The sequence below is a fragment of the Rhinoderma darwinii genome, chromosome 7, assembly GCF_050947455.1.
Source record: "Rhinoderma darwinii isolate aRhiDar2 chromosome 7, aRhiDar2.hap1, whole genome shotgun sequence".
Lineage (NCBI taxonomy): Eukaryota > Metazoa > Chordata > Amphibia > Anura > Rhinodermatidae > Rhinoderma > Rhinoderma darwinii.
The window spans coordinates 95,638,546-95,659,128 of NC_134693.1; the positions used below are offsets into that span (position 1 = coordinate 95,638,546).

The following is a 20,583-nucleotide window of genomic DNA, read 5'->3' on the forward strand; positions in this document are numbered from 1 at the left end:
TGGTGACGCTAGGCCGCCACCACAAAGGTCGGTACAATGGCTTTGAACTCACCGGTACTGGATCCCCCCGGTCAGAGGTGCCGTCCGGTGTGATGTACGGCCCCTTCTTTATTGTTTTATTTATATTTTTTTCCTCGGATCTGCGTTCACTGCTGTGCCGGCTGTAAATTTAGTCCGCGGCTTCAAGTGTCGCTAGGCCGCGATGGCAGAAGTCCTGAGTCCTGACGGCAGAGTGCTGACTCCGATTTCGCCGGTGCTGGGTCCCGCAAGTCATCGGCACCGCTTGAAGCGATGTAGGGTACAGGTGAGGCTGTATAGCCCGGGGATGTGTGATTTTTTTTATCCGAATCTCCGGAGCCCCGGTAAATCACGTCCTCCCTGTCTCTGCGCTAGCCACGCCCCCCAAAATGTAGAATTTTTTTCATTTTCACAAGGGATAAAGGAGAAAGTCGCCCTAAATTTGTAACGCAATCTCTCCCGAGTATGACAATACCCCACATGTGGTAAGAATTTATTTTTTTAATAGAAATTAATTAACCTTTGCAGGACTGATCCTTTTTTGCTATTCCATTTTAGTTTTTCACTCCCCGCCTTCCAAACGCCATATCTTTTTTATTTTTCCATGAATTGAGTGGTGTGAGGGCTTATTTTTGGCAGGACGAGCTGTAGTTTTTATTGGTACCATTTTTTGGTAGATGCAAATTTTTGATCACTTTTTATTACATTTTATTTAGAGCTTTGGTGGCCAAAAACAGTGATTTTGGTGGTTTAAATTCTTTATTTCCTACGGCGTTCATAATGCGCTATAAATGACAATTTTATTCTGCGGGCGGTACGATTACGGCGATACCATATGTATATAGTTTTTTTGTGTTTTGCAGCGTTTGCACAATAAAAACACTTCTTTATAAATTAATTTATTTTCTGTTTCACCATATTCTGAGAGAACTTTTTTATTTTTCCGTCAAAAAAGCGGTGTAAGGGCTTGTTTTTTGCGGGACGGGTTGTAGTTTTTATTGGTACTATTTTCGGGTACATGCGACTTTTTGATCACTTTTTATTCTATATTTTGGGAGGGGTGGTGACCAAAAAATAGTGATTCTGGCATTGTTTTTAGTTAGTTTTTTTTGCGGAGTTTACCGTGCGGTAAAAATAACATTATAGTTTTATAGATTGGGTCGTTACGAACGCGGTGATACCAAACGTGTACTGTTTTTTTAACGGTTTCATGTCTTTTCCTATAATAAGAGACTTATAGGAAAAAATCTTTTATTTTTACACTTTTGTAAAACATTTTTATTAACTTTTTTTAATTTTTTTCTTTACTTTTTACACTTTATTTTTTTACCTGCAGCTCTGATCGCTGCTAGAATACATCACACTACCTAGGTAGTGTAACGTATTCCAACTGTCAGTGTGACGTCACAGTCACTCTGACAGTTAGTCTACGAGGACCAGCCAGAGGCTGATCCTCATAGGCTTGCATACATGGCAGACCCGAGGGCCGTTGTCTGGCCCCCGGGTGCCATCACAAGCATCAGCAGCCCCCACAATTGCATGGGGGCTGCTGATGTGCTATAAACCCTGTACATGCGGAGATCGCAATCGAGCCCCGCATGTAATGGGTTAATTGCCGAAATCAGCGGCAATGAGCCGCTGATCGGCAACTAGTGGAGTGTCAGTGACAGCTGACCTCCCGGTTCCCGATGCACACTGTCGCCGACGCGGTCACAGACACTGTCATCCACAGTGTGCATCGCGAACGGCAGTGAAGTCCTGTCGCTCTGACAGGAAGTCTATCAGGAGGCTGATCCTGATAGGCTTCCATACATGGCAGACACGGAGGCCATTACTTGGCCTCCGATCGCCATGCTAGCCATCTGCAAACCTCACGATTGTATCGTAAGGTCTGCCGATGAGCTAGAAACCCCTGAATGCGGTGATTGCAATCGATCACCGCAATCAAGGGGTTAATTGCCGGAATCGGCGGAAATAAGCCGCTGATCGGCATACAGTGGAGTGTCAGCTGTAAGGGACAGCTGGCCTCCCGGTTCCCGGTGCACACTCGCCGACAGTGTGCACCGGGAACCACGCAGTAACTGTTCGTCCCTGTGCCTTAAAAAACTGTCCACATGGACGTACAGTTGCGTCTTGGTGCGCCTAGGGGTTAAACTCATGGATGGTATTGTGACTTAGGGCTCTTTGGATCATTGTAATCAATCTCAGACACCTGTGATAATTAGTTTTCCAGGTGTGCCCAATCAAAGGAAAACTACTTTAGGGCTTATTCAGACGAACGGGATATACGTCCGTGCAACGCGCGTGATTTTCACGCGCGTCGCACGGACCTATATTAGTCTATGGGGCAGTGCAGACTGTTGCGTGATTTTTCCGCAGCGTGAGTCCGCTGCGAAAAAAGTCACGACATGTCCGTTCTTTGGGCGTATTTCGCTCATCACGCACCCATTGAAGTCAATGGGTGCGTGAAAATCACGCATGCCACACGGAAGCACTTTCGTGGGACAAGCGTGATTCGCGCAACAGCTGTGAAAAGGATGAATGAAAACAGAAAAGCACCACATGCTTTTCTGTTTACAAACATCCAAACGGAGTGTCATACGGGGCTGACACACGGAGCTGTCAAGTGCCTTTTGCGCGCGCAAAACGCACATGCTCGTATTAGTCCGGCCTAAGAAGGACGTTCCACATTATTAAGCAGGCCACAGATTTCAAGCAATATGGGAAAGAAAAAGGATCTCCCTGCTGACGAAAAGCGTGAAATAGTGCAATACCTTGGACAAGGTATGAAAACATTGGATATTTCAAGAAAACTTAGGCGTGATCATCGTACTGTGAAAAGATTTGTGGCTGATTCAGAGCACAGACGGGTTCATTCAGATAAAGGCATAATGAGGAAGGTTCTGCCAGACAAAATAATAGGCTTAGGAGAGCAGCTGCTAAAATGCCATTGCAAAGCAGCAAACAGGTATTTGAAGCCACTGGTGCCTCTGGAGTCCCGCGAACCTCAAGGTGTAGGATCCTCCAGAGGTTTGCAAGTGTGCATAAAGCTATTATTCGGCCACCCCTAAACAATGCTCACAAGCAGAAACTGTTGCAGTGGGCTCAGAAATACATGAAGACTAAGGGTATGTGCACATGCTAAAGACAATTACGGCTGAAATTACAGAGCTGTTTTCAGGAGAAAACAGCTCCTGCATTTCAGACGTAATTGCTCGTACTCGCGTTTTGCGAGGCGTCAATTACGGTCGTAATTTGGAGCTTTTCTTCATTGAAGTCAATGAAAAACGGCTCAAATTACGTCCCAAGAAGTGTCCTGCACTTCTTTGACTACGCTGTTATTTTACGCGCCGTCTTTTGACAGCAACACGTAAAATTACAGGTCGTCGGCACAGTACGTCGGCAAATCCATTGAAATTAATTGGCAGATGTTTGCCGACGTATTTGAGCCGTGTTTTCAGGCGTAATTCGAGGCGTAAAACGCCTCATTTACGCCTGAATATGGGTCGTGTGAACCCAGACTAATTTTCAAACCGTGTTGTTTACTGATGAGTGCCGTGTAACCCTGGATGGTCCAGATGGATGGAGTAGTGAATGGCCACCATGTCCCAACAAGGCTGCGACGTCAGCAAGGAGGTGGCGGACTCATGTTTTGGGCTGGAATCATGGGGAGAGAGCTGGTAGGCCCCTTTAGGGTCCTTGACGGTGTGAAAATTACCTCTGCAAAGTACGTAGAGTTTATGACTGACCACTTTCTTCCGTGGTACAAAAAAAAGAACCGTGCCTTCCGTAGCAAAATTATCTTCATGCATGACAATGCACCATCTCATGCTGCAAAGAATACCTCTGTGTCATTGGCTGCTATGGGCATAAAAGGAGAGAAACTCATGGTGTGGCCCCCATGTTCCCCTGACCTCAACCCTATTGAGAACCTTTGGAGCATCCTCAAGCAAAATATCTATGAGGGTGGGAGGCAGTTCACATCAAAACAGAAGCTCTGGGTGGCTATTCTGACATCCTGCAAAGATATTCAAGCAGAAACTGTCCAAATACTCACAAATGCAATGGATGCAAGAATTGTGAAGGTGATATCAAAGAAGGGGTCCTATGTTAACATGTAACTTGGCTTGCTAAGTTTTCTTTGATTGAAAGAGCTTTTGATTTCTGTAAATATGACCTGCTGATGCTGCAAATTCAACAAATGACCATTTTAGTTCTCTTTACAACCTTTAAAATGTTTTTTTTCTCTGTTGTGCATAATAATTTGAAACAGTGCATTTTGAGTTTTTTACTTCTAAAAAAAATCTGTTATTAGGAGATTTGTTCAATAAAATTCGCATTATACTCCAACAGTTGATGGCTTGAAGATTATACTGACTGTCTGTAACGACGGGGGTAGGGAAACGGACAAGTGAGCCCTAATCTACCCGCCACTCTGTCCCTGTCTACTTGCAATGACCCGCCCTAGGCGACGGGGTACAACTGGGCGGCGGTCCCTACGCTCAGTAAGTGCACGAGACAAACATACAAGGGAATACAAAGCAAAGGGAAAGGGGCAGTTGCCCACGGCAACACCGTGAGCAACCATAGAGGTGAACGAGCCAAGTCAAACCAGGAGAGCACGAGGTACCAAACGCAGAGCAGGAGAGTAGTCAGTAAGCCAGGGTCAGTATGGAGCAGGATCAAATAGTTAGGAGCTGTAGCTGGGCCAGGAAACCACACGAGAAGAATCACAAGCAAAGGAGGAACAGGAAAGGCAGGTATAAATAGACAGAGGGCGGGAGCTAGCTCCGTCTGGCCAGGCTGCGATAGGCTCTCCCACTCCTAAGCCTGCCATCGTGAGTGGTGGAAGATGGAGTCAGTCTCCGAGACGTAGATTCAGGTGCAGACTGATTACCTATGGGAGTTAACCCCGAAGCTGTGCATGGCAGAACCTTTACAGTACCCCCCCCCCCCTTTTATGAGGGGCCACCGGACCCTTTCTAAGTGGACCTGGTTTACTGGGGAAACGAAGGTGGAACTTCCTGACCAATACCCCAGCGTGAACATCCCGGGCGGGTACCCAAGTCCTCTCCTCAGGCCCCTATCCTCTCCAATGGACCAGGTACTGGAGGGAGCCTTGGACCATCTTGCTGTCCACAATCTTGGCCACCTCGAATTCCACCCCCTCAGGGGTGAGAACGGGAACAGGAGGTTTCCTCGAGGGAGCCAAGGACGGGGAGCAGCGTTTAAGGAGGGAGGCATGAAACACGTCGTGTATACGAAAAGATGGGGGTAACTCCAGCCGGAAGGAGACAGGATTGAGGACTTCAATGACCTTATACGGCCCAATAAACCGGGGATCAAACTTCTTGGACGGGACCTTAAGACGCAAGTTCCTAGACGATAATCACACCAGATCCCCGACCATAAACAAGGGGTTAGCAGAACGTTTTCTATCAGCCTGAGTTTTTTTGTACGCTCTGGGACGCCTCTAGGTTCTTCTGAACCTGGGCCCAGACTGTGCACAGTTCCCGATGAACGACCTCTACCTCTGGATTGTTGGAACTACCAGGTGAAACGGAGGAGAACCGTGGATTAAACCCAAAATTACAGAAAAAGGGGGAGACCCCTGACGAGTTACTGACCCGGTTATTAAGGGAAAATTCGGCGAGGGGAATGAATGAGACCCAATCATATTGACAGTCAGAGATAAAACACCTTAAATATTGTTCTAGAGATTGATTAGTCCTCTCAGTTTGGCCATTGGTTTCAGGATGGAAGGCAGAGGAGAAGGACAGATCAATCTCCAACTTTTTACAGAAGGCTCTCCAAAACAAAGAAACAAATTGTACCCCTCTGTCCGAAACAATATTGACAGGCACCCCATGGAGACGCAGGATGTGTTTGACAAACAAGGTAGCTAACGTCTTGGCGTTGGGTAGTTTCTTGAGGGGCACAAAGTGGCACATCTTACTGAAGCGGTCTACTACCACCCACACCACCGAATTGCCTTGGGATGGAGGCAAATCGGTGATAAAATCCATGGAGATGTGTCCAAGGTCTCTGGGGAATGGGCAACGAACGTAGAAAGCCCGCTGGTCGGGACCTGGGAGTCTTGGACCTAGCACAAACCTCACAAGCGGCGACGTAGGCCTTAACGTCTTTAGGCAACCCAGGCCACCAATAGTTTCTGGCAATGAGGTGTTTGGTACCCAGGATACCTGGATGACCAGACAGTGTGGAGTCATGATTTTCCCTAAGTACCCTTAGCCGGTATTGCAGGGGAACAAATAGCTTGTCCTCAGGAAGGTTCCAGGGAGCTGAACCTTTGATCAGCCGCAATTTCAGAGACTAAATCAGAATCAATAGAAGAAATGATTATACCTGGAGGCAAAATACAAGCAGGATCTTCCTCCGAAGGAGTGCTGGCCATGAAGCTACGCGACAGTGCATCGGCCTTAATATTTTTAGACCCAGCCCTATAGGTAACCAAAAAGTTGAATCTGGTAAAAAATAGCGCCCATCGAGCTTGTCTCGGGTTTAGCCTCCGAGCAGATTCTAGGAAAATCAGATTCTTGTGGTCGGTAAGGACCGTTACCTGGTGCCTAGCCCCCTCCAGGAAGTGGCACCACTCTTTAAATGCCCATTTAATGGCTAAGAGTTCGCGGTTGCCAATATCATAGTTACTCTCAGTGGGCGAAAACTTCCTGGAGAAGTAGGCACAGGGGCGGAGATGGGTGAGGGACCTGGTACCCTGGGACAAGACAGCCCCGACTCCCACCTCGGATGCGTCAACTTCCACGATAAATGGCTCCATTTGGTTGGGCTGAACCAGCACCGGGGCCGAGATAAAGCACTTCTTAAGGACCTCAAAAGCCTGGACAGCCTCAGGAGGCCAGTGGTGGAGATCAGCACCTTTGCGAGTGAGGTCCGTAAGAGGCTTAGCGATGACCGAGAAGTTAGCAATAAATCTCCTGTAATAATTAGCGAACCCCTAAAAACACTGTAACGCCTTCAGGGAGGCAGGTTGGACCCATTCCGCCACAGCCTGAACCTTGGCGGGGTCCATGCGGAATTCATGAGGAGTGAGGATTTGACCCAAAAATGGTATCTCCTGTACCCCAAACACACATTTTTCGGTTTTCGCAAACAGTTTGTTTTCCCGAAGGACCTGGAGCACCTTCCTGACATGCTCAATGTGGGAGGACCAGTCCTTGGAAAACACCAGTATGTCATCAAGGTACACTACAAGAAATATCCCCAGGTAATCCTCAAAATCTCATTTATGAAATTCTGGAAGACCGCCGGAGCATTACACAACCCAAAGGGCATGATGAGGTATTCGAAATGACCTTCGGGCGTGTTAAACGTAGTCTTCCACTCATCCCCCTCTTTGATGCGGATAAGGTTATACGCGCCCGGTAGATCAAACTTAGAGAACCATTGGGCCCCCTGAACCTGATTAAAGAGATCAGGAATCAAAGGAAGGGGATACTGGTTCCTTACAGTGACCTTATTCAGGTTACGGTAGTCAATGCATGGCCTAAGACCACCATCCTTCTTCCCTACGAAGAAGAAGCCAGCACCTACCGGAGAAGTAGAGGGGCGAATGTAACCCTTGGCCAGGCATTCCTGGATATACTCTCTCATGGCTTCACGTTCGGGACAAGAAAGATTAAATATCCTACCCTTAGGAAGCTTAGCTCCTGGTACCAATTCGATAGCGCAATCGTATTCTCTATGAGGAGGTAACACTTCAGAGGCCTCCTTAGAGAAAACATCAGCGAAGTCCTGAATAAACTCAGGTAGCGTGTACACCTCAGGGGGAGAAATAGAATTAACATAAAAGCATGACGTCAAGCATTCATTACCCCATTTGGTAAGCTTCCCAGTATTCCAGTCAAACGTGGGATTATGCAACTGCAACCAGGGAAGGCCTAAAACCAAATCGGACGATAATCCCTGCATCAACAGTACAGAGCACTGCTCCAAATGCATGGAGCCAACAAGGAGTTCAAAAACAGGGGTATGCTGTGTAAAATAACGATTAGCAAGAGGAGTGGAGTTGATACCCACTACCAGGACCGGTTTAGGCAAATCAATCAAAGGCATAGCAAATTCCACAGACATGATATTAGCAGAGGACCCTGAATCCACGAAAGCACTGCCGGTAGCAGACCTACCACCAAAAGAGACCTGAAAGGGAAGCAAGATCTTATTACGTTTCATATTTACGGGAAATACCTGTGCGCCCAAGTGACCTCCCCGATGATCACTTAGGCGCGGAAGTTCTCCGGCTGCATTCTTACGCTTAGGACAGTTGTTCACTTGATGCTTGTCATCCCCACAGTAGAAGCAGAGACCATTCTTCCTGCGGAAATCTCTACGTTGTTGGGGGGACACGGAGGCCCCGAGTTGCATAGGTACCTCTGAGTCTTCCGGAGGGGAACGAAGCAACGGAACCTCGGGAGGCATCATGGGGGAGTCGGAGGAGAAAACACAAACGTTCACGTTGTCGTTCCCTGAGATGCCGGTCAAGTCGTACCGCTAAAGCCATAACCTGGTCTAGGGAGTCAGAAGAGGGATAGCTAACTAGCAGGTCTTTCAGGGCATTCGACAGACCCAACCTAAACTGGCACCTTAAGGCAGGGTCATTCCACCGAGAAGCTACGCACCACTTCCTAAAGTCAGAACAATACTCCTCAACAGGTCTCTTACCCTGACGTAAGGTCACCAGCTGACTCTCGGCAAAGGCAGTCCTGTCAGTTTCGTCATAAATGAGTCCGAGAGCAGAAAAAAAACGATCAACGGAGGAAAGTTCAGGGGCGTCAGGAGCCAAGGAGAAGGCCTACTCTTGGGGCCCTTCCTGGAGCCGGGACATAATTATACCCACCCGCTGGTTCTCAGAACCTGAGGAATGAGGCTGTAAGCGAAAGTAAAGCCTACAACTCTCCCGAAAGGAGAGAAAAGCCCTCTGGTCCCCTGAGAACCGGTCGGGCAACTTGAGGTGGGGTTCAGGAGGTGAGGTGAGGGGAACTACCAAGGTAGCATCAGGCTGGTTGACCCTCTGAGCCAGGGCCTGGACCTGTAGGGAGAGACCTTGCATTTGCTGAGCCAGGGTCTCAAGGGGGTCCATAGTGGTGTCAGGGACCAGGGTAGACTAGGTATGGGCTTGTGATTATGTAATGACGGGGGTAGGGAAACGGACAAGTGAGCCCTAATCTACCCACCACTCTGTCCCTGCCTACTTGCAACGACCCGCCCTAGGCGACGGGGTACAACTGGGCGGCGGTCCCTACGCTCAGTAAGTGCACGGGACAAACATACAAGGGAATACAAAGCAAAGGGAAAGGGGCAGTTGCCCACGGCAACACCGTGAGCAACCAGAGAGGTGAACGAGCCAAGTCAAACCAGGAGAGCACGAGGTACCAAACGCAGAGCAGGAGAGTAGTCAGTAAGCCAGGGTCAGTATGGAGCAGGATCAAATAGATAGAAGCTGTAGCTGGGCCAGGATACCACACGAGAAGAATCACAAGCAAAGGCGGAACAGGAAAGGCAGGTATAAATAGACAGAGGGCGGGAGCTAGCTCCGTCTGGCCAGGCTGCGATAGGCTCTCCCACTCCTAAGCCTGCCATCCTGAGTGGTGGAAGATGGAGTCAGTCTCAGAGACGTAGATTCAGGTGGAGACTGATTACCTATGGGAGTTAACCCCGAAGCTGTGCCTGGCAGATACTTTACACTGTCATTTGCATCGACTATTTAGGAAAATCAGCGAAAAATAACATTTGCATAATAATTTGGAATGCGGTGTAAGCCCAATTTCAAAAATGATTTTTAATACTGAAATGTTGGCCTACTGAAAAGTATGTACAGTATATGCTCTCAATACTTGGTCGGGGCTCCTATTGCATGAATTACTGCATCAATGCGGCGTGGCATGGAGGTGATCAGCCTGTGGCACTGCTGAGGTGTTATGGAAGCCCAGGTTGATTTTATAGAGGCCTTCAGCTTGTCTGCATTGTTAGATCTGGTCTCTCTCTCATCTTCCTCTTGAGGGTATGTTCACACGGCTTATTTTCGGCCGTTTCTCGGGCTGTAAACGGCTGGAAATCTGACGTAAAACCGGAAGCAGAACACTTCCAAACATCTGCCCATTGATTTCAATGGGAAAAACTGCGTTCTGTTCTGACGGGGCGTTTTTTTTTACGCGGCCGTGTTTAGAAACTGCTGCATAAAAAAGCGCCTGTGAAAAAGTGCATGTCACTTCTTGAGCCGTTTTTCATTGACTCTAAAGAAAAACAGCTCTAAAAACGGCTGTAAAAACCGTCGCAAAAAACGCGAGTTTGAATAAAAAACGGCTGAAAATCAGGAGCCGTTTTCCCTTGAAAACCGCTCCGTATCTCCTTTTTTTCTAAGTGTGTGAACACAAGCTGACAATACCCCATAGATTCTCTATGGGGTTTAGGTCAGGCGCGTTTGCTGCCCAATCAAGCACAGTGATACTGTGGTTATTAACCCTTTCATGCCGACAATCTGTATATTCACGTCCTATTCGCATATACCCTATGCAGATAGGACGTGAATCTGTAGACCTCTGCTTTTGCCAACATAACGCTGAGGAGATCGCTCTGACGCCGGTGGTGTCGGTGTGCGCGGCTCCCCAGCAACCTGTTCTCTGACAGCCGAACCGATTGGTTCGGCTTCAGAGAATATGATCACCATTTTTAACTGTGTCCTGACCGCCCACAGTAAATTCATGTCGGCGCTTGCTGGCTCTGTGCAGCGCCGACGTGAATTCACAGTGGGTGTTAAAAGTGCGATCCGGGTGTCTCAGAGTAGTGCGGACACCCGAATCGCCTGCCTCTGGTCCCGGAGACATGATCGGGACATGATTGGTTCAGGTCCTGATCATGTGATCGCAGTGAAAGTTTGTTCTAGCAACAAACTGGAAAGTTTGTTGCTACAGCAAACTTTCCCGCGGACCGATTGCGGGTGCTGCTGTCGGTTGCATGGCAAAACCGGAGGCCATAAAACGGCCTCCGGGTCTGGCATGCACGGCAGCCTGTGAAGACCAGCCGGAGGTTAGTCCTCATAGGCTTCCTGTCCGTGTGACTCTCAGCGGAACTACCTAGGTAGTGTAATGTATTATAGCAGCTATCACTGCTGCAGGCGAAAAAGTAAAAATAAATAAATAAATGTTTTATAAAAGTGTAAAAAAAAAAAATGCTTTTCTCCTATAAGTCTTTTATTATAGGAAAAAAATGAAAACTTTAAAAAAGTACACATATTTGGTATCACAGAGTTCGCATCGACCCAAACTATAATATTATTTTTCCCGCACGGTGAACACCGCAAAAAATAAATAAAAAAACAATGCCAGCATCACTATTTTTTTGGTCATCACCCCTCCCAAAATATAGAATAAAAAGTGATCAAAAAGTTGCATGTACCCCAAAACAGTACCAATAAAAATTACAGCTCCTCCTTCAAAAACAAGCCCTTAGGCGGGATTCACACGACCGGGTCGTTCCCGAGCCCGAGTGTCGGCCGGTAAAATCGGCCATTTTGCCCGGCCGGTTTGCATAAAGTTATGCATCCGTGCCGGGCCGGGCAGATCCGGACAGTGACATCAGCGGCAGCTCCTGAAGGGGAATCCCCATGTGTTCGGGGATTCCGCTTCAGGAGTTTCCCCTGATGTCACTGCCCAGATATGGACAGAGACATCAAGCGCTCTGTCCAGGAGCGGAATCCCCGAAAACACGGGGATTCCGCTCCTTCAAGGAGCTAAAGTGCGGCTAGCACATAGCAGAGCGGGGAGATACCTCCCTGCTCTGCTATAGTGGCGTCGCTACAGTAGTAGCAGCCGCAGCAGCAGCTGCTGCTACTACTACTAGCGGCGCCATCGAAGGTGTCGCCGAGCCAGGGTGCTTTTAACAAGCAGGGGAAGGGAGCCAGCGCAGCGCTCCCTTCCACCTGCTGTACACCCCGGCCCTGCAACACAGTGTACAGCGATGCCATTCGTCAGAATGGCATCAACTCCTCCTCCTGACATGCACTCTGCGCTGTGAGGAGGAGGAGATAGAGCGCAAGCGCCGGGAAACCCGGCCATCACTCGGGACACATTCCGGTGATGGCCGTGTAATACCCGGCCCCATAGACTTCTATGGGAGCCGGGCGGCCGGGTGTCCGGGCAAAGATAGAGCATGTCCTATTTTTTGACGGCCGGATTTTCCGGCCGTCAAAAAATCGGTCGTGTGAATAGCCCCATTAGGGGTCTATTATTCCTAATGCAGCCGGGTGCCGGCCGATTTATGAACGGCCGGCACCCGGCCGGGAAACCCTGCCGTGTGAATGAGGCCTTACACAGATTTTTTGACTGAAAAATAAAAAAGTTATGGCTCTCAGAATATGGTGACGCAAAAAAAATAATTTTATAGAAAAGTGATTTTATTGCGCAAATGCCACAAAACCTAAAAAAAAAACCCTATATACATATGGTATCGCCGTAATCGTACCAACCCGCAGAATAAAGTACGGTGAAAACAAAAAAACAAACAAAAAAAGACAAAAAAACATTGTCAAAATGTATGTTTTTTTCTTACTTTGCTTGCCAAAAAAAAAAAATCGACTAAAAAGTGATGTACCCTAAAGTTGTACCAATTAAAAAAGTTCTGGCGCTCAGAATATAGCGACAGAAATTGTGTAGAACGTTCCAAAAGCGGATAAGATTGGGCACCATTTATCAGTGCAACACCGGCCACATATCTATGAATTATTATTTATTTACCCCATTATTATACCCTCTTATTATGCCCTGATGTACTCTGCCCAGCTTTCATATACCCCCACATTATAAACTGAAATACCAGCAAAACTTTAAACCGAACTACTACCAAGCAACATCTGCGCTCCAAAAGCCAAATGGCGCTCCATCCCTTCTGAGCTCTGCCGTGAGTCCAAACAGCAGTTTATTACCACATATGGGGTATTGCCGTAATCGGGAGAAATAGGTTTACAAGTTGTGGGGTGCTTTTTATTCTTTATTCCTTGTAAAATTTTTGTTTTTTTTATATTTTTTTCAGAAAAAAAGTAGATTTTCATTTTCACAGACAAACGCCAATAAATATAGCAAAAGAACTGTGAGGTCAAGATGCTAACTATACTCCTAGATAAATTCCTTGAGATGTGTAGTTTCCAAAACCATGTCACTTTTGGGGAGTTTCCACTGTTTTGGTACCACAAGACCTCTTCAAACCTGACATGGTGCCTAAAATATATTCTAAAAAAAAAAGGAGGCCCCAAAATCCTCTAGGTGCTCCTTTGCTTCTGAGGCCGGTGTTTCAGTCCATTACCACATTAGACCCACATGTGGGATATTTCTAAAAACTGCAGAATCTGGACAATAAATATTGTGTTTCGTTTCTCTGGTAAAACCTTCTGTGTTACAGATTTTTTTTTTTTTTATTATAAATGAATTTCGGCAAAAAAAAAAAAAATTAGTACGTTTCGCCTCTAATTCCTGTGATGCGCCTAAATGGTTAAAACACTTTCTGTATGCAGTTTTGAATACTTTGAGGGGTGCAGTTTTTAAAATGGGGTGATTTATGGGGTCTATCTAGTACATAAGGCCCTCAAAGCCACTTCAGAACTGAACGGGTCCTTGAAAAATAGCCTTTTGATATTTTCTTGAAAATGTCCGAAATTGCTGCTAAAGTTCTAAGCCTTGTAATGTCCTAGAAAAATTAAATAATGCTCAAAAAATGATGCAAATATAAAGTACACATATGGGGGATGTTAATTAGCAACTATTTTGTGTGGTATTACTATCTGTTTTACAAGTAGATACATTTAAAATTAGAAAAATCATAATTTTTGCAAATTTTCTTTCAATTTTTAGTGTTTTTCACAAATAAGCAATGAATTTATTGACCAAATTTTTCCACTAACATAAAGTACAATATGTCACGAGAGAACGATCTCAAAATCGCTTGGCTAGGCAAAAGCATTCCAGAGTTATTACCACATAAAATGACAAATGTCAAATTTGTAAAAATGGGGCTGGTCCTCAAGGGCCAAAATGACCTTGGTCCTGAAAGGGTTACACCAGGTATTGGTACTTTTGGCAGTGTGGGCAGGTGCCAAGTCCTGCTGGAAAATAAAATCGGCATCTCCATAAAGCTGGGGGAAGCATGAAGTTCACACACTGATAGCAACACCGCAGAAGAAATGCCAGCACAGGCTTCCAGTATCCGTAGTTTCAGTTGCTGCACATCTCGTATCTTCACAGCATAGACAATTGCCTTCAGATGACCCCAAAGATAAGTCTAAGGGGGTTAGATCGGGAGGCATTTCTTCTGCGGTGTTGCTATCAGTGTGTGAAGAGTGGGAGAAGAGGGTTGCATTGACAATCCAACACAATGGGCAGCACTTTGAACACATTTTATAAGTGGTCAGAAACTTGTAAATAACTCATGGAAGAATAAAGTAACGTTAAAACCAAGCACACCATTGTTTTTCTTGTGAAATTCTCGATAAGTTTGATGTGTCACATGACCCTCTTCCCATTGAAAAAACTAAAGTTGGATACAAAATGGCCGCCATGGTCAACACCCAGCTTGAAAAGTTTGCCCCCTCCCATATACTAATGTGCCACAAACAGGAAGTTAATATCACCAACCATTCCCATTTTATTTAGGTGTATCCATATAAATGGCCCACCCTGTATATTAGGAGTTTCACTTTTTGAATTGAATTACTGAAATAAATAAACTTTTTGATATTCTAATTCATTGAGAAGGACTAGTAAGTTCTAATGAGATAATATTGGATCGCCACAAGACAGATTTCTGCTGTTGTCGCCCTATAGCCAGGTCCACTTTTACTTAGCAACACCCTGTATATATTTGGACCACTGCAAAGTAAACAGCAGAACAAAAATATCGGGGAGTCGGTCAGTGTCACAATATAGTGTCATGTCAAATCTTTTGAATTATTAGGCCCCGTTCACACGTTGAGTACTTTCCGCACTGAAATTTCTGTCAAATCCGCATCCAATGCATTTGAATGAGGTTTTTGGATCCCTGTTCACATGCAGTGGGATAAAATATTCTGCAAGTATAAGTAGCATGCTACTTATTCTCGCGGCTTCCGCCCGGAAAAATGCAGCGGCTTAGCCCCACACCTATTATCTCCATGTCATAGGCAAATCCCGTCACATCTAAACAGAGTCTTTTGAGTATTTTCACATGCAGCAGATTTGTTGCAGAAATTCCTGTAACTGTTCCATTTGTCTTAGGCCGGGTTCCCACGGGACGGATACGCTGCGTATAAACCACGCAGAGTATCCAACCTGGAACCCGCACGACTTTTCGTCTGAAAAATCGCACCACTATATATATATATATATATATATATATATATATATATATATATATATATATATTTATTTATTTTTGTGCCTAGAATCATGGTAAAAGTGCACAATTTTGTTGCAATTTTTCCAAAATTGTGGCAAAATGGTGCGGTTTTGCCAATGTTCCAGGCAAAAAAAAAAACACACACACATTTACAGCGAACTATGAATGCAGATAAGCACAAATGAGCAAATGGGTGAGGTTTAGAAACAGACCCCCCTGATGGGGTCAGCAGCAGACATGGAGGAGGTGCAAATCTTCTTGCCTCCAGCTCTCCCTCCTGTGAAGACTCATGTGCTTCCACACACTCGTTTCACTCTTCCTCTGTCCTTTGCAGCCCTTCTAAGTTTTAGGCGCTGGGGAGCTCCTAATAACACACACAGGCGCCCACGTGGAGCCTTATTGGCTCAATGTGCCAGCGCTTGACTGACGTAACTAGAAACCGACCAGCAGTGCTGCGCTGGCGGCACAGTACGACAGTTTAAGAAGTACGTAAAGGGAGGTTCTGAAAACCTCTCCATATATACTTGTGCAGTCCTCCCGCCTTTAAAATTATTTACGTCTCATGCGTAAGAAAATACAGGGGTCAAGGAGGCCTCTAGAGGTGTTATTGCAAATGCTGGGTGCCATTACAAAATACAACTCGTCCTGCAAAAAAACAAGCCCTCATGTGGCTACGTCAATGGGAAAATGAAAAAGTTATGGCTCTTGGAAGCTGGGGCTAAAAAATGAAAGGAAAAAAATCACATTACAAGGACCACAACTGGCTGCGGCGAGAAGGGGTTAATAATTGTAATTATTTTTTTGGGTGTTGGAATGTAAGGTCTTCTTTGTTTAAATCCTATCTATCTTTTCTATTTCTCAGCTTAAAAGATGGCATCTGAAGACATTTCACAGTTGGCTGATTCCCTTGCAAAGACCATGGTAGGAGGGGGAGAACTAAGCTTTAAAGGCAGAACTCTGAAACTTAACACCGCTCAAGATGGTAAGCATTGTTTTATGAACAAAGCTGACAGTGCCGCAGCAAGAGTTGGAGAGAGGAGAGCGTGTGTGCACGCAGCTCGGAGCTGTGCGCGAATGCGCATTCACGCTCTCACTCACTCACTCTTCAGTGATCACACAGTCCTGTCCTTGTCTGCCAAGAGCTGAAGAGTGAGTGAGCGCATGCGCGCACAGCTCCGAATTGCGCATTTGCACGCAAACGCTCTCTTCTCTCTAGCTCTGGCTGTGGCACTGTCTGTAGCTGATTGGACAGTGTTACAGCGATGTTACACGCCCCCTTGCCATTACACCCCCCCGTTTGATCATTCAGAGGGTTATTTAAATATTGGGCGCCAAATATAACGGCACCGATATCTAAATAACGGAGGAGGGTCGGAAAGAAATGTAAAGTGCCCCTGGGATTGTGCAGCCCTGCCCATTACATGGTGCACTCAGCTGCACATGTATGGGCAGGTTAAAGGTATTCTTTAATCATAAAATTTATATGAGGCTCTTCCAGGTCAAAACTTAAGCTAACTACCTTACAACGGCCTAAAATTGAAGAAGGCATGGAAGGCATGGCACTGCGGACTTTCATTTGCATTACCTGGCTGGTCAACTTCCTAATATACAGGACTGGATACAAGATATTCCTCTTCCTGACATAGATTATTTACTTAGCTGCTTTGGTAGCGGGTCATAGCTTGATCAGCTTTTTAGAATACCGAGGATTCAGTAAGCGTGCTGCTTTGCTTCCTCTACATACACATATTGCCTTAGAAATTTGGCGTATTTTTAAAAACATACTTGCCTATAAGGATACAGTTCCAGAATTGCCTTTATGGCATAATCCTACTTTATCATCCATTCTAATGTTAGCGGACTCTCAGGTCTGGCAAGACCTGGGCATTGTCCGACTTGGTGATATATATGACAACGGTTCATTTCTTACATTCGCACAGCTGCAAGACACTTACCACATTCTGGGGTTACAATGGTATAGATATCTACAGCTTCACCACAACCTATAGGTCCAATTACCACCTAGCACAACAATTGTTATCTAAATATCCCATTATTGGGGGTGGGGGGTTGGGGAGTGGCACGCAGCCAAGATGGTCGGACGTGTCTGAGCTGAGCTCCCGGGGACCGAACATTATCCTGGTATAATACTGATCCGTCCTGGCACCGTTTAAATAGCCGGACTATCGCTCTCCCATCCTGCGCCCTTGATCCGGGCTGTGAGCCGCTCTGCAGAGGGGATTTTCTTAGTCTCTGTCACCACATTATAAGTGGCCTATATTGGACATGATGTGATCGGCGCTGTAATGTAGATTACAGCAGTGTTTATTTAGAAAAACTATAATTTTTGACGGAGTTATGATTTATATTAGCTTTATGCTAATGACTTTCTCAATGGACAACTGGGCGTGTTTTACTATATGGCCAAGTGGGCGTTGTACAGAGGAGTGTATGACGCTGACCAATCAGCATCATACACTTCGCCCCATTAATTTACACTGCAGATAGCGATATAGCTATATCGCGATGTGCAGCCACATAAACACACTAGGGGGATGTTCACACGAAGTGACCAAAAACATCTGAAAATACGGAGCTGTCTTCAAGGGAAAACAGCCCCTGATTTTTTTTCAAAATTATTTGTTTTTGTGTCTCCATATTTGAAGAGCCGTAACGTTTTTATTTTTTCGCCGATGCAGTTATATGAGGCCTTTTTTTTTTGCGGGAAGACTTGTAGTTTTTATTGGTACCATTTTAGAGTAGATGCGACTTTTTGATCACTTTTTAATCACATTTTTTTAAAGTCAGGATTCACAGAAAACAGCAATTTTTCCGTCGTTTTTTATTTAATTTTTACGGCGTTCACCGTGCGGGTTAAGTAATGTAATAGATTTGTAGTTGGGGTCGTTACGGACGCGGCGATACCAAATATGTGTAACTTTTTAACTTTATTTAGTTTTTTTAATACTAAAGCATTTTGTAAGGGAAAAAGTGGGTTTTTCATTTTTTTTTTTTCACATTTATTTTTTTATTAACTTTATGAAACTTTTTTTTTCACTTTTTTACTAGTCCCACTATGGGACTTCACTATGCGATGGTCCGATCGCATTTATAATACACTGCAATACTTTTGTATTGCAGTGTATTACTGCCTGTCCGTTTAAAACGGACAGGCATCTGCTAGGTCATGCCTGCGGCATGATCTAGCAGGCATTCATTACTGGCAGACCTGGGGGCCTTAATTAGGCCCCCGGCTGCAATTGGAGACACACACACTCGGCGATCTAATCGCCGGGTGTCGGTGGGATGAGAGGGAGCTCTCTCCCTCTCTCCAAAACCACTCCGATGCGGTGCTCGCTATTGAGCACCGCATCTGAGGGGTTAAACGGGTGAGATCGATACTGATATCGATCTCACACGGCAGAGCAGGGACGCCCTCAGCTGCCTCTAGCAGCTGAGAGCAGGGAGATTTGACAGCTCCCTGCTCTGTTTGTTTACTTATTCCGATGCCGTGATGTAAAAAGTCTATGGCATCGGAATAAGGCCCGTTAGTGACCGACGTAAAAAGACTATGGGCCGGTCACTAACGGGTTAAATAGCATCTGACGAGTAAAATTGATGAGATTAAAATTGATGTTAGTTTACTTCGTCAGGACATGCAAAATAGGAGAGGACGCATGGGAGAGCTAGCGGACAGATTCTCTCATGCAGAGGATAGGATCGGTCCACTCACTGTTACTCTTGCCGTCACTACACGTAAGGTGGATGCTTGCCAGACTGATGACTTCGAAAATAGGCTACTTCGTAATAACTTCTGTATCATTGGTCTGCTGGAGGCAGCGGAAGGTCAAAGTCCTGAAACTTTCATTGAACAATGGCTCTAAACTAACATGGAGGAAGCGGCCTTTTCCACTTGCTTTGTAGTTGAGAGCGCGCATCGCGTCCTGGCTAAACCACCGCAACCGGGCGCTGCACCAAGACCCTTGTTGGGCAGGTTGTTAAACTACCGTGATTGTGATACGGCTCTGCGCCAGGCCCGGCTGAAAGCTCCGTTGAAGTTTGCTAACTCCACTATATCTCCCGACTTCTCTACGGATCTTCAGAAGCAATGAGCTACATTTACCGAAGTCTAGAGGAAATTTAAGGACCGTAACATGCCTTATTATATGACTTACACTGCTCGCCTACGGATTGTTAGCGAGGGCAAGGTGATATTTCTGCACAGCCCGTTGTAAGCTAACGAATGGCTTCAGATGCATCCTCCTTCTGCTTGATAGTGTTTGCTGTCCAGCCACAACTGCAAATAGTTGACCTGATTTCTGGAGCGGACTAGGATCTTGTACACATCAGGAGTCTTCTGATCCCATGATATCCTTTTGAAGCTTACTTCATATATATTCCTTACTCTGGGACGTGATTTTCATGTCTAATACCCCCCCCCCCCCTTATATTTTTTTTTTTCCCCTTTTAGCTACCACTCCGTATTAACTTCATGGGAAATTTCCATGTGTCTCTTCATAATTCTGGTCCGACAACCGATACTGATTTTAACACATGATTAGCGGTGCCAGGTTGTATACCCAACAATGATATTGTTGGGTATCCCTTATTTTTTTTTCATGCCCTAAATCATGGCCCTGTTTCTACCTCGTTGTATAACTGCACTTGTCTATGCCATATACCTGGAAGGGGTTATTTGTATGTACTTGTTTCTATGATAGCAACCTCTGGAAATCAACCTTACATGAGAGTTCAGTTATTATTACTATGGCGATGTTTTTAACCGCTTCCCGACCGCCCACAGTAAAATCACGTCGGCGCTTGCTGGGCTCTGTGCAGTGCCGACGTGAATTCACGGTGGGTGTTAAAAGCGCGATCCGGGTGTCTCAGAGTAGCGCTGACACACGGATCGCGCTGTTATCCCTTGCCTCTAGTCCCGGAGACATGACCGGGACCTAATTGGTTCAGGTCCCGGTCATGTGATCGAACTGGAAAGTTTGTTGCTACAACAAACTTTCCCGGGGACCGATTGCAGCACCTTATAAGGCAAAACCGGGGGGCCCATATAACAGCCCCCGGGTCTGCCATGCACGGCAGCCAATGAGAACCTGCCGGAGGCAGGTCCTCATAAGCTTCCTGTCAGTGTGACTCTCAGCGTCACACTGA

General features: G+C 45.9%; 1 protein-coding gene across 4 annotated transcripts in view; it reads left to right on the forward strand.

Annotated features, from left to right (window-relative positions):
* The window catches only part of RANGAP1 (Ran GTPase activating protein 1), a 150,494-nt gene that overhangs the window by 67,024 nt on the left and 62,887 nt on the right, over window positions 1–20,583 (forward strand). For 3 of the 4 annotated variants that reach the window (XM_075833713.1, XM_075833711.1, XM_075833709.1), the window contains one exon: window positions 16,280–16,399. In XM_075833713.1, the coding sequence (XP_075689828.1) occupies window positions 16,288–16,399 (112 nt within the window). In that variant the 5' untranslated portion in view covers window positions 16,280–16,287. Of the gene's footprint in view, window positions 1–14,043; window positions 14,109–16,279; window positions 16,400–20,583 lie in introns of those variants that run through there. The other variant, XM_075833712.1, reaches the window with a different exon arrangement.